Source organism: Vanacampus margaritifer, chromosome 16, assembly GCF_051991255.1.
Source record: "Vanacampus margaritifer isolate UIUO_Vmar chromosome 16, RoL_Vmar_1.0, whole genome shotgun sequence".
In the NCBI taxonomy this organism is placed as follows: Eukaryota; Metazoa; Chordata; class Actinopteri; order Syngnathiformes; family Syngnathidae; genus Vanacampus; species Vanacampus margaritifer.
In genome coordinates, this window is record NC_135447.1 from 7,969,559 (window position 1) to 7,993,118 (window position 23,560).

At 40.4% G+C, this 23,560-nt stretch overlaps 3 protein-coding genes across 5 annotated transcripts in view; 2 read left to right on the forward strand and 1 right to left on the reverse strand.

Moving 5' to 3' along the window:
- The window catches only part of radx (RPA1 related single stranded DNA binding protein), a 42,743-nt gene extending 41,718 nt beyond the window's left edge, over nucleotides 1-1,025 (forward strand). The window contains exon 16 of the mRNA XM_077546181.1: nucleotides 1,002-1,025. Within this exon, the coding sequence (XP_077402307.1) occupies nucleotides 1,002-1,010 (9 nt within the window). The 3' untranslated portion in view covers nucleotides 1,011-1,025. The remainder of the gene's footprint in view (nucleotides 1-1,001) is intronic.
- The window catches only part of npas2 (neuronal PAS domain protein 2), a 40,048-nt gene extending 34,288 nt beyond the window's left edge, over nucleotides 1-5,760 (reverse strand). For both annotated transcript variants that reach the window (XM_077546176.1, XM_077546174.1), the window contains exon 1: nucleotides 5,474-5,760. The gene's annotated coding sequence lies outside the window, so the exon portion shown is untranslated. The remainder of the gene's footprint in view (nucleotides 1-5,473) is intronic.
- Nucleotides 5,761-8,373: 2,613 nt separating this feature from the next.
- brwd3 (bromodomain and WD repeat domain containing 3) lies at nucleotides 8,374-22,720 on the forward strand. Of its 2 annotated transcripts, XM_077546646.1 has the most exons (38): nucleotides 8,441-8,660; nucleotides 8,820-8,878; nucleotides 8,988-9,017; nucleotides 9,203-9,262; nucleotides 9,787-9,937; nucleotides 10,031-10,123; nucleotides 10,750-10,910; nucleotides 11,037-11,258; nucleotides 11,344-11,444; nucleotides 11,534-11,604; nucleotides 11,695-11,795; nucleotides 11,880-11,920; nucleotides 12,077-12,181; nucleotides 12,266-12,416; nucleotides 12,511-12,645; nucleotides 12,742-12,870; nucleotides 13,000-13,225; nucleotides 13,306-13,419; nucleotides 13,506-13,683; nucleotides 13,787-13,880; nucleotides 13,995-14,156; nucleotides 14,587-14,660; nucleotides 14,730-14,925; nucleotides 15,054-15,164; nucleotides 16,006-16,113; nucleotides 16,408-16,532; nucleotides 16,613-16,695; nucleotides 16,796-16,907; nucleotides 17,051-17,112; nucleotides 18,080-18,235; nucleotides 18,328-18,448; nucleotides 18,522-18,647; nucleotides 19,627-19,699; nucleotides 19,817-19,870; nucleotides 19,987-20,124; nucleotides 20,247-20,399; nucleotides 20,464-20,621; nucleotides 20,892-22,720. In XM_077546646.1, exons 1-38 carry the CDS (start codon nucleotides 8,627-8,629, stop codon nucleotides 21,658-21,660), a joined length of 5,037 nt encoding a protein of 1,678 aa, XP_077402772.1. In that variant the 5' UTR covers nucleotides 8,441-8,626; the 3' UTR covers nucleotides 21,661-22,720. The 2 variants fall into 2 exon arrangements, with proteins under 2 accessions (XP_077402771.1, XP_077402772.1); XM_077546645.1 differs by having other exon boundaries at nucleotides 8,374-8,660; nucleotides 20,464-22,720.
- The last annotated feature ends 840 nt before the right edge of the window (nucleotides 22,721-23,560 follow it).

A 23,560-nucleotide genomic window follows, 5' to 3' on the forward strand; every position in this document is an offset into this window, starting at 1 on the left:
GTCGAGCGAGTCATGTGCAACATAGTTCCACTGCCCGAATAAAGTTGACTTGGAACAATGAGAGACAACAGTCTGGTAAGACGTCCACGCAAACTACGTACGACCATGAATGAAGGCAAAAGTGACTGTGACTCATTCACTGGCATTTGTCTAATGTCCACACATAGAACCCAGAATTAGCAGCTGCTCACCAACCAGGCCACAGAGCGCGGGTTACCAAATGACCAATCGTGCACACAAGGTAGTGTACTTTGACAGTATCTTGTTTAAAAAGACACTCGTGTGCTGTTCAACCAGTTCCCAAGTTTAGACTCCTGAAAAACTCCATTCATGAATTACAAATTGTCCTCAACCGAACGTAAGGCAGGTTAAACGTGTGAGACTCAGAGACCAGCGCAAACAAGCGTAAATGAGACTGAATAATTCAGATTGGTTGGAAGTTTTTTTTTGTTATTGTCTTTTTTAAAGACCCTGTAAAAGAAATTCAGAGGATACGTTATACTACGTTTGAAGATGATTGCTGCAAACGTGTACAAAGACCTATGTAGTACTTAAAGGTAGAGGTTTAGCATTAAACAGGTTTTCATCTTTTCATATTTCCTGATTTTTTATTTATTTATTTTATGTATGTAGCTAAGACAGCACCTAAAGAAGCACTTGCGCGTCTAGTACCCTCTCCTCCACTATATACGGTTAAAACTGTCTTGAGTCGTCGCATCAGTGGTTATCCGCCACAATTGTGAGTTACTAGGCCCATCCACCGTGACAGCATGCCGTTAGCTAGCTAGCTAGCTATGCCTACACCCTGAAAGTTCATCCTCCCTGGATGCCACAATTTACAGAACATCTTGGTGTCGTTATTTAAGATTCCCAAGCGAGAAAGTGACACTGCACACGAGGCCGTCGAAAGGAGTCCTGGAAGCCTTTAGCTAGCTAGCTAGCTAGCTCTTTGCTAGCTTTATCATGTGTCAAATTCAAAAGACATTTATTTCCCTTTACAGGGACTCTAAATAATGAAAGTGAGAATGAAAGAACTGCACTGAAAGTTTTTCTTCAAGGAAAAGGAGGATCCCTATTCAATTCAGCCCGCATCAGGTATGACAACAAAAATACTTCCTAGCTTTCAAAGCATCTGCTCTTGTCTAAACAGTTTCTAACGGCCCTTTTCCGGTCAGGTTAACAATGGTTTTCCCCAGCAAGACCGCAACAAAGACTGTTGTTTATGTAGTTCAATAACCTTGGAAAGGTGCTACTCTATATCCAGTTTCAGTGTGGTGTCAAAGCAATAGAGTGTAACTAGAGACATGACATACAGTACTGTAAGTCTCTGGGATTAGGCCATCAGTTGAAATTTACTCTTCACTATACTGCATATGAATATTGAATTGCTGATGGCATTTCCTCCTATCTTACACGTTTTTATATGAAGATAAAATAGGGAACCAACCACTTAGGTCCGCTACGTACTGTCTTAGTAAAGCATACATTAATTCAATATAATTATTTTATATTCCATGCTAGGTTGTTATTTTGAAGTAAATTGAAAACTTGACTTCCAAGTTCTGACTGACTCAATGCACTAGTTAATTTTTTTCTATTTTAATTTTAATTGGTATAAATCTCGCTATTTTACTTAAAATCAGCGTATTGTATTACAGTGAAATCCATTGTGTCATTAGAATCTCCTTATCAGGGAAATCTATTGAATTAGTAGCAGAAATACTGTTTGTAAGGATGGCATTGAATCTAATTAAAGGCTAATATCATCTGATAAAGTCACTGATGTGAATTTTATTTGCCTCGGTGTGAACATGAGTGTGAATGTGTTGTCTGTGTGCCCTGTAATTGACTAGCGACCAGTCCGCGGTGTAGTCTGCCTTTAGCCCGGGGGTCAGCTGGGATAGGCTCCAGCTCGCAGTGACCCTGAACGGGATAAGGGCGGTAACAATGGCTGGAAGGATCGGATCATCTGATGAGATTCTTATTACTTGGTTCAACCTTTGACCCTCAATAGACATCACTGAGTCTTTTCATTCGCTGAGATGCATTACTGAATCAGTTCTCCTGACTACACCAAGTTTGCACTGTCGGGACCCAAATACATTCATCAATTTATCCATGACAAATTCCTTATGGGTCCATTAATTTTAAGGCGCCAGATCTGACGGCGGCGCATGCTGGTTACTGTCGGCCTTTGTTGCTGGGTTTTCTTCACTTCATTTAAAGTAGTCACAGTTTTTCCATTTCAAGGTTCTGCCGCTTTCCCCATTGGTCAATACGAACACAGCAACAAATATCTTTAAAGTAAATTCAAAGGATAAGGTATGCAGTCATGTTCTGTTCAATTGTGAGTATACAGTATGATGAATGTGAATAATAATGTAGACTGAATGATTTTATGCAAGTGGAGGTCACTGAAGGAAATATTTGGTGTGTGAGTGTTAGTTGGTTTCTTCAATAAAATATGTATTACTTCTATCTAGCATGTTGAATAAAAACAAATCTACAGTAATATTACAAATGCCAACAGATGAATTTAATAGATTAAAAAGTCACTGAGTTTTTAGAGTCTTCAGTTAATCTGAAATGGGCCGCATGCAACCAGGTGCTGACCACTATTTCTAAAATTGCCATTTTAAATGATAAAACCTTAATCAATCTGAATCCTTGCCTCAAGATTATATGATACGATATGATACGATATACTTTTATTTTCCCCGTGGTGAACTTTTTCCTGGACTCCGTCCAGCTGCAGTTTACAGTAAGGAAAAAACAACACAATAGAAACAGATAAAATCAAAATTAAATAAGAAGTGCAGCAGTAGTTTACAGTAAGAAAAACAACAGAATAGAGAGAGATAATTAAAATAAATAATACACACACACTCCTATATATATATATATATATATATTGCACCACTTAGTTAATGTAAACGGCTCGTATTACCTGTTGATGTATTTCAAGACTTCATGAAATCACTACCCTATTTCGGTAGCACATAAAACATTAAATGGAATATGTTGCATCTGTCCCTTCATTAGTTGACATGATTTATGTCTGTTACCGTATTTCCGGAAATGTGGGAAAACGCAAGATGCACACAGGCTGTACATTAACAGAGTGCATAAGTATCAATAACATGAGCACATCCTAACTAGCTCTCATGCTAAGTGCTCAGAAGAAACATTAACATTATTAACACTTGTGCTGATGTATGCACAACATTATAGACACTCGGACAACCCAAATGAGAATCTGCCTTCACAGAGATGCTCCTTTTTGATTGGCCATGTTAGAGAAGCATTATTTCATGTTGTACTTGTGACATTAGTCAAGCAGGTTGGAGTCGATTCCGTGCGTTAGAGATGAACCAACATGGCTCGAACATTCAACATTCATCCTTATGTGGAGCGACCAGGCTCCGTTTCCTTAAAGAGACAGCGGGCCCGAACGAGCCCTTTTGCTGCTACACAGACCTCAGCCATTTGTGCATGCCCAGTCACACTAAGCAGCTCTAGCAATATTCAGACTAGCCTTCAGTTTAAGCTTGCAGGACATGGCCCAGTAACCTACTTCCCCCCCCCCCCCCACAACATGCTCTGTAACATCAGAGAGGAGGCTCTCTGCCATCAGTTAACTAACCCTCACCGCAGCATTCTTTTTTTTTTCTGCCAAGAGATTTGGAAACTCGGACATGGGGTGGACATGGTGAAAAATTAACAAAATTAAATTACGTTTCTTGCTTCCTGAAGTATGAAAAAGTAGGTCTATTAATAAAAACGTGTGGTTCCTTTTGGGGAAAAAAAACTTAAAAAAAAAAAATGAAGTTCAACTTTGGGTACTTAACAGTATTATGACATCTTAATGTGCATTTTACTAGGTTGGCTCCGCTCTCCGTCGCATTGGTCACTTCAGCCAATAAATCTTATTTAGGACCTAGTAGTAGCGCATAATCAATCATGCTAACTTGCAGTCCTGATTTGTGCAATAGGGACACGAGCAAACAGGACAACCCATGGGACGGTGTTTCCCAGCATTTATTAACCCAAGGCACATACTGTATTTTACTTGGCTGGACGGGGGGGGGGGGGGGGGGGTCACAGAGAGTATAGACTGCATACTGAAATAAACAGGTTGTTGATTATTGTTATGCATGTCACTAATAGGGCTGAACCATTTTTTATTATAATCTAATTGCAGAGTCAACAAAGTAGGGGCCCTACATGGATGATAGAACCTGACGCAAGGTGTGTCATCTGCATTATGGAAGCTCTGCCACTATCACTGTCACTATACATCGCCGTCATAGATAGATGAGCTATGATTAAGATTCCAGTGCATAATGATCATTTTCAGCTAAATCAGTTGAAATGACTTAATTTTCCCGCAGCACATTGGTTGGTATGGATTTAAATCACTATCAACATCTGCCTTAGTCAGAAGACCTTGCATGTCTTTTATAAGCACGTTTTGCTTTAATGCCAGCAAGCATACTACAGTTATCTAGTTCGACTTGTTGTTTGTAGTGACGGGAGTGCAGATAAGCAGCAGAAGGCGATAGCAGCAGCGTCAGAGAGTCATGAGGCTGGCCCAAATGTTTAGCAGCGTGATGTAAAAGGAGCATATGGCGCGGCGAATAGCCCACTTGACTCAGCCGTGGAGCGTCCCAGCTCGGCCCGCTCAGCTGTCGGCACACATCCTCCTCATCGCCGTTCGCGGCTGCCGACTCACACATCGAGCTGGCAAAACTGCTCAAGATGTTCATGCAGTTATGCCAGCGAGGTATAGTGACAAGCAGAGCAATTACAGTAAATGCTCTTCCACTAGATGGCAGGAGGTAGTATTTACCTGTGTAGCCACCTGTTGCCAACAGAGTAACAGCCTTGAATTGAATTTAACAGTCCCGGTTTTCACACCAAGTGCATACATTTGGAGGACATTTTTTTTTGTTTTATGGTTTTGAGCTTTTTTTTTTATGTAAAATATGTGCCTTGGCTCAATTATGAGAACCAGTCACAGGTTGTATTTATGTGGGGGGTTATTAAATGTATAACAAAATATGCCGCAATGACCAAACAAAGCATTATATTATTATTAGAGCAATTGTGATTTTGTCTTTTTATAACCGTTCTTTCCTCTGTTGATTTTGTTGGAGAATGGATATATGTTTATTTTGATTCCATTTTTATTACTCATTCTTTAAACCAAACAGGTTTATGACTTCCTGGTACCAATTTATGATTCCACAGCAGCTGATTCCAGGAAAATATGCCAAGTGCGTTACACTTTCAGACAACAAATGCTAATAGAATGAAATGCAGCCATCCCATTGTTAGGGAAACAACTTTGGTTTTTTTTTTACTTGTTACTGAACGAAATCCGATTTATGTAGGCAAAAACTAGACAAGTATGAACTAAACAAATAAATCAAAGAAGAAAAGTGTAGTGAACGGTCCCAAGCTGAAGTCTTACCTGACTGTGTGAAATGCAGGTCAGACGGAACCAGACGGAAAGACACGCACAAGCTGTTTAAGCGACGACACGAAACAGATGCGCTACATTCCAAAAAAAGAAAAAAGAAGGGGGAAATAAGTTGCCCCGAGCCGGAGCCGCCACTGACGTCTGATGAGCGTTCTTTTACAGATTTCGATCTCTGAAGATCCGACCCGTTAAAAACCGGTCCACGCAGCTCCCGGCATCGAAGGTCTTCGTATGACTCAGGAGACGTGCTGTGAATGCAACGCTCGTATGAAGACTGGAAGAACATTTGCAGCCAGTGTGCAGCCACAGATTGGGCCCGCCCACTGGACTAAATAAAGTTGATGTGCGTGTGCGCGCGCGCTCGTGTGTGCGCGAGAGATTCCATATTTTCATATAATGGATCAAGCATGTATGAATATTTATATCTATTTATCGACCGCACTTAAAAAAAAAAGAAAGAATTATGTAATAGATACATAAATTTAAAATATATATTTTTAAAATAAAACTCAGGTTACAGAAGGACATTTATCAGGCACTTTTTACATTCTTTTTCTGAATGAAAGTTAAACAAATTAAGTTAACTCTCTTTTGTTGCCATAGCTACCTGGACTCAAGAGAGGAAATTGCCATGAACATTTCGTTATGTAAAATAAAAGCTGGTTACCAAAGTCAGGAGCTAGAGGGAATTCCTGTAAACAAACACTGTAGCTCTCAAGCTGATTAGATGTATGTGCACGTGTCTACATCATAATAAACAGGTACATAAATATGTTGTGTAATTGTAATGGAAAAAAATACAATGCAGGAGATGAAAGCCATTTGAAAAAACACTTTTATTGGTTCTTTTTTTTTATGAAAGCAAAAATAAAACAAAATGTAAATATTTTCCAATCCATTCACAAAATTACATGTTGTAGGCATAGTTAACAATCTTTATTTAGAATAAAAGAGTAACTTGTAATACAAGACCTAAAATCTCTAACAGATTTTCCCCATTTAATTCAAAAGAAGACATTAAAACACAACTAACTATATTCCCCAAACACCTGTACAGCCATGGCTAAAACACACACAAAATAGGGGCTTGTTTAAGTTTCCACTTCAGTAATATTCAAGTAAGTGGCATTCTTATGGCACCATTGCATCCAGTATCTTCCAGAACATGTTGCTCTTTGACAGGTAATGCAATTAAATAAAAATATTCTTGTGCCAGTGACCACCTACAGGAGCACTGAGTTTTTTTTAATGGGAATGGCAAGCCCATCGGTTCACACAAGAGCAACATTGGCACTAAACAGTTAATGGAAAAATATTTATGTCACACAGTGGACTCAAGTTTATTACAATGCTCTGTTACCTACATAATAAACACTCTTCAGTAGTGCCTACGTTTGACCATATAACAGCGAGGGAGAGAAAGAGAGATGAAGAAAGATATGTTACACTGATAACCATTGGCAATGCATGCGTGTTGTTTACCTTAGTAGTGACACATTTTCCACTAGTTTGCACTCAGGGGCACATAAGTGGAATCAGTACTATGTTCTCCGAAACAGTGGGGTCACTGATTTGACACACAGCCTGCAACACATGTGTATGAACAAGTGGCACATTGTAAAAGAATGACTCCGGAATGCTTTGAGGATCAGAACAAGGTGTGGACTTTGCCTCTCACTGAAATCCAATCTAGAATTGCAGGAACATTCTAGGAAAGCGGGTCTGATCCACGGAACATTGAGCTCTCTACTGCACGGACTTCGCTAGCATCTCAGTGCCAGATACCAATGAACAACTATAAGAGTTGTTCAGGCGTACGCGTCTTGACATGTCAGAGCAGTTTTGACCGAGTACACACGATAATAGGGGGCTGTTTCTAATGATGTGGCTGGTGAGTGTATACACCTTACGTACACAGTTACCAGAGAGCCCACTGTGCTTTTCAAGACTATTTCCTTTTCATGTCCACTGAAGAGAGAGGATAATACGTGCACATGATCACAACCCTAAACGGTCAAGTCACCTCACAGCTATAACACACCATGATGGATGTGATGAGTCAAGCTCACTAAATCGGAGTGCTGGGGCAGTATTTAAATATGTTCAAATATTAAGACATTCATTCACAAGATCAACGTGACAATTACGGCTAAACAATTTCAGGAAAAGATTGATTTAGGGCTGGTTGTAGCTAACTCGACCACAAACATTTTGGCCTCAAAACTATGACATTTTGAAACCATATTTCCAGCATCTGGAGCCAATATTTGGTCACTTCCATGTTTCCGTACAGATATTTGTTACTGATAGACGGTCCAATTGCCCATGTAATCAATGGAATAATCGATAGGATAATCGATTCTAAAAAGATCAGTTAGTGACAGACCTGTTCATATCTGGTTGCTGGAAGTGCCAGCCACAAAGTGTACTGTACACCGAATCACTTTAGTTGTAAAGTTAAACAAATACTAAAGGAAAAACTATTGTAAAACAATCACATGTTCTGCCAATAATTCATATTTGTTGTTATAGTTCTTTTTTTTTTTTTTTAATATTATTTAAATTGCTCATCAGGACTTTTTTCTGCTAAATTATCGGCATCGGCCTTAAAAAAAAAACATACATATGGTCGTGCCCTACTCAACTCGCTGAAAAGAAAGTACTGTACATAGCCTACATGGAATCTAAATAGTCATGCAGTGTCGTAGTTTAAAAAAAAAAGGGGGGGGGGCCCTAAACATGGACAAGAAACATGCAAGCTCTAGTTCACGGTGCTACCCGTTCCATAATATTTTCAAACATAAAACAAAGGCTAAATTATAATATTTATTATCTTTAATGGCCCTATTCGTAATAAATAAAACAAAAGGCATATAACAAAGGCTAAATTATATAAATATTTGAATATCTTTAATGTTCCTATTCGTCATATTCGTCAAAGGAGCAATGACCAATGTCACTTAGCCGTCACTAGAGGGCGCCAGCACAAAGGGCCGGGTGGTGGCCCAGGGAGCAACTTGAGAGAGAGGCTACTCACTAACGTTAGCCTTTTTAGCTACACACCATTAGCTACTAGCTAGCCCAGCGGCTAACGAGCGAGCCAAAACATCAGTTTGTTTTAATGCCGCCCGTCCCCTTCGAGCCATGGCAGGAACACATTGTTCACAGGTCGAATGCGGTGAGTGTCCCTTCCATTCGGAAACATTTGCCATTTCTCACCGTTTTACATTTGCGTGTAAGTTAGCGAGCTAAGTAACACTGCGAGCCAAATCTGCCTTAGCATTAGCGCAGCTCAACGGTAACAACACATGCTAACACATCGCTCTCTTCCTTCCAGAACTGTATTACCTCATTGCCAGGTTCCTACAATCGGGACCTTGTAAAAAATCAGCAAAGGTAAATCGACAAGCACAACAGTTACCATTAACGGTCGTGTAGTTTATACGAATCCAATTGGCTAGCCAAGTGCTAGCAGCTAACGTTGAATCCGTGTGTCTGTTGTTAGATTCTGGTCGAAGAGCTGGAGGAGTATGAGGTAGGTTCAGCACCAACTTTCTGCCTTTTATTTCGTTCGGGATCTCCGATCCTTGCCCCCCATTTGGTCGTTTTGTAGGTCATAGTTCAGCTATTTTTTCTTTGGAGTTCCACAAAGGAACGAGTAGTCGAGAACGGAGGCCATTGTCTTCACGCTGTCTCCTAACAACTTATTTTTAACTTTAGTTGATCCCACAACGGTGGACTTGGGACGGAAATAAATACAAAAGGACCTTCCAAGATTGGGTGAGTGGATGCTTTTAATTGAATTTTTAGTAGTGTTGAGAGGATATTTTTTTATTCGCAAACTGCCCTTGTGTGGATGTAATTTAATTAACCATGTAAACTTGTTACTGTGGTTAAGTTTGGAACGTTATTTGAATTTTTACATTTATTTTAGCATCGGACTGGTGATTAATAGCTTCGGCTCGCTATTGTGTCGGGGGGAAAGTGGGAGGAGGAATAGTCTTTGCAGAGGCCTGATTGGTTGAACATCGCTGTCAGTAATGTCTCGGAGCCAATCACGTTCTGGCTTTGAAATGTAGAGCCAATCGGAGGAGAATGAGTGAACAGTTTAATGGGCCGCTTTAGAAAGACTGTTGTATTTGGGCTAAAACATGAAAGAAGAAGACCAGAAATTATTTACAAAGAATAAATCATAAATGCTAAAATATATATTATATGATATCCTAGATTTTGATTAGAAAAGAATGTATTTATTGTATGTAAAAATGTACTTGAAAAAGTAAATTGTAAATAAATTCTTGCAGGTGATTTTGAATGAGCACATTCCTGCAGACTATCTACTGCGTGTTTGTAAGCGGATAGGCCCGCTTATAGAGAAGGAGATCCCATCGAGTGTTCCTGGCATCCAAACGCTTCTGGGCTTGGGAAGGCAGTCCTTACTTCGTACCACCAAAAGTAATTATCGTTCTGACTGGTGTGCTTGTTAGAATTTCTCGCCTGTTTTGCAAAGTATACTCATTTTCTAAAACCCAAATTTGTTTGCTTTAGGTTGTAGTCATAAAGTATGCAGTGGCTCAGCTGCGCTTCACAGAGGACGTCCACCAGAACCCCCAGTCAACAATGGATATCCTACAAATGTTGGTGCGTATGACTACCCAAGCATATTGGCTGGAGCTTCGCTTCATGCTTCTCTATAACCACAAAACATTTTCAGATTTAACCGTTTAAGTAGTATTCCCCTAGGGCCTAGGCACTGTGCGTTAAGTGTGTTTACTTAGGATTTCAATTGGTTTACCAATTTGTGGAGCTTATCAATAAATAGCCAGAGTTTCTAACATGGCATGATCCGAGCAAACAAATGTATTTGACATTGCTACAGCAAATCTGGTTAGTACTCTAAACAGGCCTTAGAACATCAGGATTCATGTTGCAAAACACTTGCTTGGAAATTCTCAAATCAGATTGTCTTGGAATCTCAAGTGAAAGGAAATGTAACAAGAGCAGCTTCCAAAAGCAAATGCAGTCATGTCGAAACAGTATCTGCTTCCACAATGCAAATTGGCACATGGGAGTCTGAACATATAGTTGGCATTAATTTGCCTTGTCTTTTTAGACAATACCCTTTATGCTTATCTGCTTTTTTTTATACATCTATCTATATAGATAGCTGCTAATGTACTTGAAAGTAAACATCCCCAATTTGTTGTGTAGTTTCTCTGTGTTTTAAAGTGTTGCTGCAAGTCATTTTCAACTGTCTCTATTTCAAGTATCCATCATGGGCGCTCGGCAGACCACTGGCACAGTCCGTTTTGGCCAGGCGCTGCCGTCTTCCTCTTACCAACACATGAGGATACACAAACGTATCCTCGGCCACCTATCTGCAGTCTACTGTGTAGCCTTTGACCGTACTGGTCGACGAATATTTACAGTGAGTCGTGATTTATGAGCCAGTGATGATACTTTTTTTTTTTAATCCTGAAATGACATTTTTCAGAGGTCTGGTCTTTCTGGAAATTTGATCTTTATTTAATTTCTGGTAAATGTCATGTTTTAGGGTTCAGATGACTGCCTTGTGAAAATCTGGGCTACAGATGATGGCCGGCTCCTTGCAACGCTCCGCGGCCATGAAGCTGAGATCTGTGATATGGCCGTCAACTACGAGAACTCTCTCCTCGCGTCGGCGAGCTGTGATAAAATCATCAGAATGTGGTGCCTGCGGACATGTGCGCCCATCACCGTTTTGCAAGCACACGCTGCCTCAATCACATCCATTCAGGTGACCACAATGCACATGCTTGTTATAAGTGGGGGGGGAATATCTGCATTACAACCAACCAACCATGTCTTCCTATTTCTTTTAGTTCTCCCCGTCAGCCAGGGGTGCGACACGCTACCTTGCCTCTACAGGTGCAGACGGCATGGTGTTTTTCTGGAAGTGGCACTCTGTGAGCATGAAATTCAAGTTAGTATTACATACAACTGCTAAACATTGCAGCATTCTACATTTAAAGTTGTTCGTAATGGAAATATGCGTGCACTCACAATCCACAGTGATCAGCCGGTCAAATTTGTTGAGCGGTCACGTCCTGGAGTGCAGGTCTCTAGTTCCTCCTTCAGTGGTGGTAAGTGTACTCACTTAGAAAGTTCTTCAAAGATGGTGTTAACATTTTGTAATGTGTGTGTCATTACATATCGAGTGTTTTGTTGATCAGGTGGAATGTTAATGGCTACGGGTGGAAGCGATCACATGGTCAGGGTTTACTACCTTGGTGCTGTAAACCCGATGAAGGTCTCAGAGTTGGATGCTCATACGGTGAGATGCGCCAAAGCTACCTAATTTTATTGCCAGATCATTGGACAACATGTTAACGTTAACGTCACCATTCTGGCTTTGTAGGATAAAGTTGTGGTTGTCCAGTTTTGCAATAGCAGTGACAGGTAAGAATCTGCTATTTATTCATATAAACTGGTAGTAAAAAGTTTGAACACATTTTCTATTGCTATTGAATGAGAAACTGTTCAAACCTGGAGTGTATTTATTTATTTATACGGAAAGTTGTTTATTTTTTGCGTTTCTAACATGTATATGCGCAGCCTCAAGTTTGTGAGTGGCAGTCGCGACGGCACAGCGAGGATTTGGCATTATCAACAACAAGAGTGGAAGAGCATCGCTTTAGACATGGCGGCCAGGCTTCCAGGGTAAAAGATGCGTTTGTCCCCGAGGTGGGACGATGCAACAATGTCACTCAGTGCTCCTTGATTGATGCAAACAATTTCCTGCAGGAGTTCTGTTGTTAATGGAGATGATAAAACCAAGCTGGTGGTGACCATGGTGGCTTGGGACCGCGCGGATCACACCGTCATCACAGCCGTGTCAAACTATCAGCTCAAAGTGTGGAATGCAACTACCGGAGAGCTGTTGCATGTTTTATCTGTGAGTGGTTTAAGCGGGCATAACTACTCTGCAGCCCTATTAGAAGAGGGATGTGAGGAAATTAAGCATGTGATAAGCAACTGCTTCCTTCCAGGGTCATGATGATGAGGTGTTTGTGCTGGAGGCACACCCATTTGACTCGCGCATCATGTTGTCAGCCGGCCATGACGGCAATGTTTACATCTGGGACCTGAGCAAGGGAGTGAAGATTCGCAATTTCTTCAATATGGTAATCAAGCAACAATGACTTGATTATTCATTCATGAGCGATACCTTTTATTGATGATGTTTTACAGCTCATATATTATTATTTTTTTCCCCCCAGATTGAAGGTCAAGGTCATGGGGCTATTTATGACTGCAAGTTCTCAGCTGATGGTCAGCATTTTGCCTGTACTGACTCTCATGGCCATTTGCTCATCTTTGGCTTTGGGTGCAGCACACCATATGAGAAGGTACCTGAATGTATTTTGGGGCTTCATATGTCCAAATAAGTCACCCACTCATCCGGTTGGAGATATTAAATCAAGATTTGAATTAGGTTTAGTCTAAACAACACAAACTGCTGACTTCATCCCCTCCAGATTCCTGACCAGATGTTCTTCCACACGGACTACCGGCCTCTTATCCGAGACTCAAACAACTATGTCCTAGATGAGCAGACGCAGCAGGCCCCGCACCTCATGCCGCCACCTTTCCTAGTGGACGTTGATGGAAATCCGCACACTACTCGCTATCAGCGCCTGGTACCGGGAAGAGAGAATTGCAAGGACGATCAGCTAATACCTCAACTTGGATACATGACTAACAGTAAAGCATGCCGTCTTTTAACAACTCATCAGCCATGCACAGTTTACCTCTCAAAATAAAAACTGATTTTATTCTTCAAGATGAAGGCGAGTTGGTTGAGCAGGTTCTTGGCCAGCAAACTGCAGAAAATGGAGAAAGCATTCTGGACAACCGCATCAGAGAGTTGCAGGATGAGCTTCAGAATGAAGCAGAGGGTATGTCTTGATGCTGTAATTATGTGGTTACGATTATGCGATGTATGACCTAATTAATTAACAAATGTCTCGACCTTTTTTGGCAGATGATGCAGTAGAGGTGGTAGCATCCTCTCCGAATGTGGGTCCTCGCAGGAGTGGGCAGGTGGGCGGGATGTGGCAAATGCAGCATAATGCCCTTCGCAGTCAAGTGGCCACCGAGAGAGACTTGTTGGCCTGGAGCCGCAGAGTGGTGGTCAATGAATTGCCGCAAGGAGTTTTTAAGTGAGGCCCCACGAAAGAATTTCATCAGGTTTTCGGACAAAAAAAAAAAGAGAACTGGAGTTTTGATGCATGAATATTTTTTTGTCTCTCTTTTTTTTTCCAGTCTTATGGAGGAAAGCAGACAAGCCAAAAGTGATAGAGAATGTTTTCTATACAATGCAGAGAGGAGAAAGAAACCAGTTACTTGTCCACCAAAGGTTTGTGTACCTACTACTCCACTATTCTGTACTACAAACACTATATTAATCCCAAACATTTGAGTGTATACCTTCTTCTTTTTCTGTTTCACCCTTTATTTGTGCGTTTTGCAGGCCGAGCCCCTGACCACACGCCTGCGCTCCTTGCGGCCGACAAAGAAAAAACAGCAGCGGCACACGTATGAGACCCGCTCAGCTCAAGTACGCCGCCCACGGAACCGGAGCACTCACGAACGTACTTCTAACAGCCATGTGGACTCCGACAGCGAAAGAGAAGTTGGTTATTTTTCTTGCATCTCCAAAATGTGGTGTCTGTACTGATTTAAGAAGTAATTAACTCAAAACAATGTTGAGTGATTTCATTACGTTTAATCCAACAAATTCAAAGGAATTTAGGGAAGTAGAAATAACTTGTTCCAGTCCTACGCAGCGATTAAACATTTAAAAGTAAAACAAAAATAATGATGTTAAATTTTTGTTTGTGTCTTATGTTTTACTCAAATTTCTCTGTGGAAAATTTCAGGTTTTCATTAGTTGCAAGCTATTATTATCAAATGATGAAAATAAGATTAAGCTACTGGAAAAAAAATGCCCCTCCCAATATTCTAAGTATACCAATGCTCTATTGAAAACCTTTAATCTGTCATGTACTAATGCTTAATCATGTTTTTTGTTTTTAATTTTTTTTACATTTGTGTGTTACAAGGGAGCAGAGCAGGGAGAGGCCAGCTCTGCGTCCTCTGACAGTGAAGCTAAGTGGCAGAGTGAGAGCAGCTCCAGGTAAGGATCTTTGACTGATGCTGATGTATTTCATACCCCAGACTTAACACATGTCCGTGTCTCTTCTAGTGATTCCTCCAGTGAGTACTCTGATTGGACCGCTGACGCCGGGATAAACCTCCAGCCCCCTAAGCGATCGACCAGGAGGCCTGTCCAGCCTTCGGGTTACAGCAGCTCTGAGGAGGAGGATGGTGATGAAAATGTGAAGGAGAAAAAGAAAAAGGACAGCAAAGACAAGAAGAAAAAGCCCAAAGAGACCAAACAGGTGAGCTGCGCCTGCCTGCAGCATCATTTGCCACATTGCAAACGTATTTGTGCAAGATCTTGCTTGATCTCTGTCAGTATCAATGTTCTGTTTCTAACTTATACGTACCTTAATACATTTGTTTTCAGAAACCCACAACCTCTCTGAGAGTACTTGATGCACCGTCTTGGCTGCCACCTTCATGGATCATGGAGACTATCCCACATCGCCTCCCTTTTGTCCCACAAATGGGAGATGAGGTAGAAGCTCGCTCTTCTCTCTAATTTACTTTGTACACAGATTTAGCTCAAACCCAATTGATACTTATTTGGATGTCACTACCTAATGAGGATAAGCAAAAAAAAAAAAAGTCAAACATTGACAATCACAGCCTGGAGTGGAAATATTATTTACATGGTGGTGTGCTCATTCACAAATAAATGTAAACTTTTCAGACCGATAACAGTACAATTATTTGAGTTTTGAGTACTCAAAGTACCTATACCGAAACCAAGTTGGTTACTATGTAAGATAACACTAGACTAGTACATTTGATACATAAAATTTCTGTTAAATGTCCAATAATATATCTGACAAAAGGCAGAACAGTCACTCTGCAATAGAGAAATTATGATGAAGGATTCATTTGTAATAAATTAACAAATGTGTCAATTCCCCGAGTTTGTTCCCCCCCCAAAAAATGGAATTGCAAAATATTACTGGTTCAACCGGTAACTCAAAAATACTGTAGGTCTGGGTGATATAGCAACTACTACTATTTTTTTATATCAGACAATATTGCTTTTTGTTCCCACCTAGTTGAAATACAAAAAAAATGTAGGTAATATACAATAAAATACCATTCATATTGTAAAATATAGACACATATATGATGTTTATATGTAATGTTTATGTTTGATTGTTTGTATTTGTGTAACCTCCAAGACAGCTTTCTCCTTCCGGACACAAAGAGAAACCTAAAAATGGATCTCCTCATAATAAACCATGCTAAACAGACATGATATCTGCATTCTGCAGCTTGTATATCTTTCCATTTGATTAAATCTACCACTAATGGAGCAAACTCTTATCTTCTTTCAGCTCGTCTACTTCAAACAAGGCCACCAGGCTTATGTCCAAGCGGTCCGTAAGGCCAAAGCCTATTACGTTAACCCTCAGAAACAACCATGGAACAAACTCCAACTCAGGGTGAGGGTACTATCAAACAAACACATTGTGCTTTGAAAGAGGACCAGATTTTATTTTTTTATAATAATGACAAAAACATTGGAATAATTGTCATCACTTTGAATTGAAATAGCTCTGCTAGTGGGTTGAAGTCATGCATCAAATCTTGAATATGAATTCCATTGTTTTCAAAATATCAGCAACTGTTAATTGACTTGTTCTAAGATGCGCTATTGCGAGAAACTGCTTTGTACAACTAGTACTAGCCATTTATTTATCTTGTTTCCTGGTCTTTCTACTTTTGACCCAATACAGGACCAGGAATCTGTAAAGATCGTCGGAATTAAGTATGAAGTGGGACCGCCCACTCTCTGCTGCCTAAAACTTGCTTTCTTAGACCCATTCTCAGGAAAGATGACCAATGACTCCTTCTCCCTAAAGTGAGTCTTTTATTTAAAGTCAATTATAATCTCATTTACTCAAAATTTTAATTTAATCTCGTACTTCTTTTCTTTCAAAGGTACCATGACATGCCCGATGTCATAGATTTCCTTGTACTGCAGCAGTTCTACAATGAGGCTAAAGACCACAACTGGCAACCAGGTAGGGCAGTGTACATCTCTATATAGGCTATCGTCTTTAGGCTGGTTAATATACGTGGAGGTGTTGCTGACCATTTTCGTCTAATCCTCGCATACTACAGGTATGAGATTCCGCAGCATCATTGATGATGTTTGGTGGTTTGGCTTGGTGGAGGACCAGGAGCCTTTGCAATTGGATCATCCAGACAGCCTGTTTCAATGTTTTGCAGTCAAGTAAGTCCCTCTCCATATTATTTATATTTTTCTCCAACATAATATAGCTAATTAACCCAAGCCAATCATGTTTTGTATACATTTCTGCCAAACACGTTTTATCTCTCATCAATATGGCTAAATCCACTCCTTTGTTTCATCAGGTGGGACAATGGTGAGCGGGAGAAATTGAGTCCTTGGGACATGGAACCGATTCCAGAGGAAGGTTGGTAGTATGAAAGTAATTGGATTTGTCTAGATAGGCCAGTATTTTCTGACCTTATTGAGCTGAGGCACATGTTTTAGGAGCCGGGCAGGGGTCCTGTTGTGGCGACATTTTGCCTTGTCCAATAAAAGAAATTCCTTTCAGTGTGAAAACTGCAAAAGAGTTTGGCAGTGTTCTATAGTGAAAATAAGAATGTTGGAGAAATTGAAGTACCGGTAATCAGTATTTGTGCCCTGACCTCTAGGACCCAAAACAGATGATGTACCTTGATGTGGTTAAAAAAAAAAAATCTGCTCCATTCTCAGCCTGATGTCAGTGGTCCTCAACCTTTTTTTTTCAGTGATGGGCCCCCTGTGAAATATATTTTCATCCAAGTAGCTCTTCACCAGCACAAAGCAATTTTGGTTGAAGAAGAAGAAGAAAAAAAGGCTTAAAACTGTGCTGTGCCATCATTGATTTATAAAACTTTAAACCTTCATTTGTACAATAGCCTCTCTTGAACTATTTGGAAATCAAAAGATAACCCCCCCAAAAAATTAACTTCATTACAAATTAAGATTTATGCGCATGAAAATGATCATCACCATCAAATGTCCTCCTTTGGGATCATAGTAAAGACCTGTTACCCCCCCAAAAATCATTTAACTTATTTTTAAATAAAATTTTCAAAATGATTAACAGGTGATGCTAGGCGTGGCATATGATAGGTTGGGTTGAACCATTCTGGTTTGGGGAGACTGAAATTGAATAGCCTACTCACAAATGTGAAATTCATTTTATGAACTTGTATTTTCCTGAAATATTTGTTTTCATAATATAGTTGTTATTTTTAAAGGATTTTTGCATGGGTGTTATCTTTTTAAATGTATTTTTAAATCTTTTGTAGGCCCTGGCGTTTAAGAACTACTGTTCTACTTTTAGCTGCTGCCCATCGCACAACAACATTAACCACACTTTCTGCTTTCAGCTTTATTACCTGACCAGGTGGGTGCCGCCGTGGAGGTGGCAGAGGAGGAGCTGGAAGCTCTTCTCTACAAGCCTCAGGAAGGAGAGTGGGGGGCGCACACACAAGATGAAGAATGTGAGAGAATCATCCATGGCATCGATCAGCTGCTTACACTTGGTAAGGAGCAGAAGTTGGCGGATGATTTGTCATGCAGGCTACCAACTGTCTGCTTGATTGTTGTTGACATCTGTTTTTCTGTCTTTCCGCAGATGTTGCCAAGCCGTTTGCTTCGCCTGTGAATCTTGAAGAGTACCCTCTGTACTGCACTGTGGTGTCCTACCCCACGGACATCAGCACAATCCACAAACGCCTGGAAACCCATTTCTACAGGTAGGGCAGAGCACACAGCAACCACAGGATGGCTCAACCGTGTTTATGCAATGTTGGCACTTTTCTGTTTCAGGCGGATCTCCGCTCTCATGTGGGAGGTGCGCTACATTGAACACAACGCCCGCACGTTCAACGAACCCCAGAGCCCAATTGTGACTGCGGCCAAAGTGGTGACGGACCTTCTCCTCCGCTACATCGGGTAACACATTAACATGAGTTTGGCCCAACTTGTTTGCAGCCAAAATGAGCTGAAGCAGAAATTGGTAGTAAACAGAGTTTATATAATCCCCCCCCCCCCTTTTTTTTTGCTTGTATTTGCATACATCTCTGGTATAGATGGATGAGCAAAGATTTGCAGTAAATAATCTTTTATTTTTCTTCTTTTTTTCCAAACATTTAAGTGAAATTGGATCATTTCCGGTAGCAACACCAGATGATGTCTCATAACCAGGGTTTTTATAGTTTTGGAATTTTTATTTGTCCGTTTTTATTTCGTTTTGAGGTTTGTTTGTTTTTAAATTTAGTTTGTTTTGATTGGTTTTCAGTGTGGTTCTGTTAGTTTTTTTTATTAGTTTTACTTATTTAAAAATAATGTTTACTATTAGTTTCAGTATTAGTTATAGTTTAAAAAATGTTATTACTTGTGTGCAATAAATAATAAATAAACACAATGGGAAAGTGAAAAAACACATTTCTTTCTTAGTGTTGCATTTAGGCTAAGTTAAATGAAAAAGCAGGCAAACTGAGCCATTGGAGCCAAAAGTCAAGCACTTTTTTTAATCGGCTGCTGCTAGATGACGTCATTTCTGTGTGACACTTTCAAATGTCCTTATACTTATAATATACTTCAAATCACATTTAAAATCAACCCTAAAGACTCGTGTATTAAATTTATTACCAAAGACTAAAACCAAGGACATTTTCGCTATAATTATAGTTAGTTTTGTAAACCTAAAATGTAGTCTGTTTTCATTTTTTAAAAAATACATTTTTGTTTTTGATTTCATTAAACGAAAATGTCTTTTGAATTTTGAGTTTGTTATTTTGTTAGGTTTCATTCACTAAAATAACCTTGCTCATCTTACTAATATGCCGTTGCACATTGATTGCGAATGACTGAATTAATTCCAAGAAAATGGCCAGAAAATGTTGTAACTGTGCTTCTTCGCTTGTGCCAGAGACCAAAGCTGCACAGACATCTTGAATCTTTATCATAGATTGAAATCGGAGGTCAGCAGTGGAGATGATGAGGTAAGATGATTTTTTTTATTATTTAAAAAAAATATATATATATATATATATATATATATATATATATATATATATATATATATATATTTAATTGGGCTTTTATGTGCTCCCCTGCAGGCAAGAGAGGTGGATGTGGACTCCGACACTCCAGGAACATCTTCAGGACATCGGGTGAGAGAGAGAGAGAGAAATTCGGCTTCATCTGTACACAGCCAGGAGGCTTCAAAACACCATTTATATTCTTCGAATCTGTCCGGTGTCACCGTGGGCTCTTTTCTCGATTCCAGGAATGTAACTCAAAGAAGCGCGAGGTGGTTTTGAATGTTAAAACGTGGCGGGGCCGTTGTTGTGAGCTGCTGCGCAAAATGACCTCCTCCCACGATTCTCAACCGTTCCGGCAGCCTGTTGATCTCGTTAAGTATCCGGTAAGATAATCAGCAAGGCCATCTGGTTTATCCAAACAAACAATACTTTACTTGACAATGCTCATAAAGATACATTGTGAGTAAATTAAACTTGTACTAATCTATGTCCGTTTTTTGTTCAGGACTATAGAGACATTATTGACACTCCCATGGATCTGGGTACTGTGTCAGAGACGTTGATGACCGGCAGTTATGAGAACCCAATGGAGTTTGCCAAAGATGTCCGCCTGATGTTCAGCAACTCCAAAGCATATACACCAAACAAGAAATCTCAGGTATAACATTTAAGTTGCTGTACACTCTGAGGGAAGTTCTGATTGTTCTTTGTTTTCTGTTTAGATCTACACAATGACAGTCAGCTTGTCGGCCTTTTTTGAAAAGCACATCATCTCCATTATCTCTGACCACAAGTCGGCCATTCGGAATGAACGGCGGACTTGTCAGAGAGAGACTTACAGGAATCGGTTGCACAATGGAGGCAGATCGCTAGCTGTGAGGTACTTATTCGCAGTCCAGTATTTGATCATTTTTGCTGTGTATCTAGACCCAATGTTCACTGCTATAAGCCATAGTGAAGAAAAAAACCTCCAAACTGGACAGACTATTTATTTTTTTCCTCTTGCCTACAACTTTTTTACATTTAAAAATATGTTTCTGATAAACTCATGCGTGAAGGTTTTCAATAATATAGTACCCATTTTGGTGCTGATTTGCAATAGGTTGCTGCTGAGTGCTCTAAATATGACCTTTTTTTTTTCTTTGCACAGTGCGGCCAAGCGTCAGACTGACGAAGATGACGACGACGACAAGTCTGGGTCCAACAGCTCCTCGTCCGAGTCATCCTCCACTTCGTCGTCCTCCTCGTCTTCATCAGACAGCAACAGCAGCTCGGACGGCGAGGCAGAGGAATACGTGGAGGGTGGAGATCACGACTACAGTAAAGCGCCTAGCCTGTCGCTGCGGATCTCTTTGAAGGACAAGATGGTCACCTCAGGGAAGCGGAAACATAAAGGAGAGGACGCAATGGTTGGTGTTAAGAAAGCACGGGTGCAGCACCCCGGAAAGGTTGACGAGGAGGAGGAGGAGGAAGAAGAAGAAGAAGATGACGATGATGAAGAGGAGGAGGAGGAGGAAGAAGAAGATGAAGAGGATGAAAAGGAGGGAAAATTAAAGCAGCAAATACAACCAGGGAATATAAAACCTGAGGTAGAAGAGGAGGAGCTGGAAGAAGAGGAGGAGGAGGAGTTGGAAGAAGAGGAGGAGCTGGAAGAAGAGGAGGAATCCGATGAAGAGGAAGGGGAGGAGGAGGATAGCACGTCCACAGCAGCAATGGCGGTCGCTGCCACCAAAGGCTCAGGAAGCAGCGTGTGCGACAAACTTCATCAGGTGAACACTCGCCGGCAGGGCCGCCGGACAGTCTCGTACCAGGGCCAGTCCGAGCAGGACCGCCTCAACCTGGGAAGGTCCCGCTCGGGACGGGTACGGCGTATGACCGAGAAAGCTCGCGTCAGCCACCTCATGGGATGGGGCCACTGAACCTCAAGAAAACTAGCAAACTACACTGCAGGGATTTTTTTGTCTTCTTTTTTTTGTACAGGTGTGTAAATAATAAATATATAATGACAGTGGGTGGGAGATGTTTTTTAACGATGGTGCTAACAATATGTTGCCAAGGGGTTTTCGTCACCCCGGCCGATAGCTGCTGGTCATCTTGGCCCTTCTCCCTCCCCGGGACTCATCACTTCAGCCTTACTGCTCCTCTTCGTCTCCTCTTCATCATGCGTTTCACACTCAATACTAGTCCTCTCCGTGCTGCTTGTCTCGTCACTGGCCACCAAAGAAAGGAAAGAAGCAGGGATGTGAAAACATGGTGCTCATTTCTTCCCAATCTCTCCCACTATCCGGATGACAAGTTCAATTTTTTGCTTGTCGACCATTCTTCAAGTGAGAGGAAATGATTCAGTAATCCAGCTGTCTTACAATTTCCACAAACTGTAAATATGGCTTCTTCCCTTTAATTACATTTTTTTTATTATTTTTTTACTTATTGTGTTTCCCATCGATCTTTCACGGTGATAGATTTTGATTCTGGTTTACTTGGGTTGCCGTTTCATTGACAGCAATGAGGAACGTGACATTTTGCACATTTTATTTTCTCCATGTGGCAGCTTAGCAGTGATGATGATAATAGAGAGAGGTAATAAGTTGAAAATTGTTGTATACCGATGGTTCACCACCCCATATCTCATCTCGGGATGTAGCTAATAATTAGTTCTCATCTGTCTAACTGGATTCACAATGTGTCCACCGTTTACATTGTGCCATTATGAGTTGGGAAATCAAATCAGCCAACTTTTAAAAAGTTTGTTTTTTCCTTTCAGATGAGGTGCTGCAAGCAGAAGCATTAACCGGTGTCTACAAAATGATTATTTGTTAATTTATCAAGTAGATGACTTTGTCTGGTCTCTTAAGCATCAAAATAGTCAACATACATGTAACATTCTACCATGGGTGGAAGAACTCAACTCTGTGACTGTTTTTGATACAGTTTAGTTTTGTTTGTTTTTTAAATAAAAGAAAACAAATTACAATGGCATTTTGTTTGTGTTGTTGCCAATAAGTTAAAAAAAAGTAGATTGAAATGTGTGCATTTTCACCCAAAAATATATATATTTTTCATGGTGCTGCACTCCATTTTGCCTCCCTTTTATCTCCATCATTAACATTTTGTTGAATATGCACATGCAATATATTGAAACTTTAAAATTGGAAATCCCCATCCAATATTTGCATATTTGAACATCTTTTTACTGTGTACAGGTTCACAAGTAGGTGCACTGGTAGTGTAGTGGAACGTGCTGCTCCCTTTCAAGTCTTGATCAGTGCACCAATTCCCAGCCACTGCCAGTTCAAAGCTTGGATAGAAATCGGTGGATTGCATCAGGAAGGGCATCTGGTGTAGAAACAACCAAGATGTAAGTTTAGAGCTTTTGTTGTTATTCATTTATTTTGTTGGGGGAAACTACCCTGCTTTTGAAGACTTAATCCTGAAATAATCAAATGTAAGGAAAGTCAATTTACATATTAGTTTGATTCTTATTTAAAATAATCAAATGTAAGGAAAGTCAATTTACATATTAGTTTGATTCTTATTTAAAATAATCAAATGTAAGGAAAGTCAATTTACATATTAATTTGATTCTTATTTCCCGCCGTGCCTTCTACAACCCATAGTTATGCAAGCACCAAAGGCAAGGCCTCAAAAGTCAACTGAACAAGGGCTGTTACATCTGTCTATTCCATTTTGGGAGACTGCATTAATGCGTTGAAAGGCGGGCTGAGTCAGAGCAGGAGCAAACAAGGCTGAGCTATGACGCACGCCGCCGTGCCACACCTGCAAACTGCAGACTCGATAAATGCAGAGAGGGAAATGGTC

What these genes read in the sequence shown, in the direction of transcription:
- brwd3 (XM_077546645.1), top strand. Translation starts at nt 8,627, where the DNA reads ATGGCAGGAACACATTGTTCACAGGTCGAATGCG. An exon ending in ACTCCGACAGCGAAAGAGAA is followed by an intron (nt 14,157 to 14,586) that starts GTTGGTTATTTT and finishes GTGTGTTACAAG; the next exon opens with GGAGCAGAGCAGGGAGAGGC. An exon ending in AATGACTCCTTCTCCCTAAA is followed by an intron (nt 16,533 to 16,612) that starts GTGAGTCTTTTA and finishes TTTCTTTCAAAG; the next exon opens with GTACCATGACATGCCCGATG.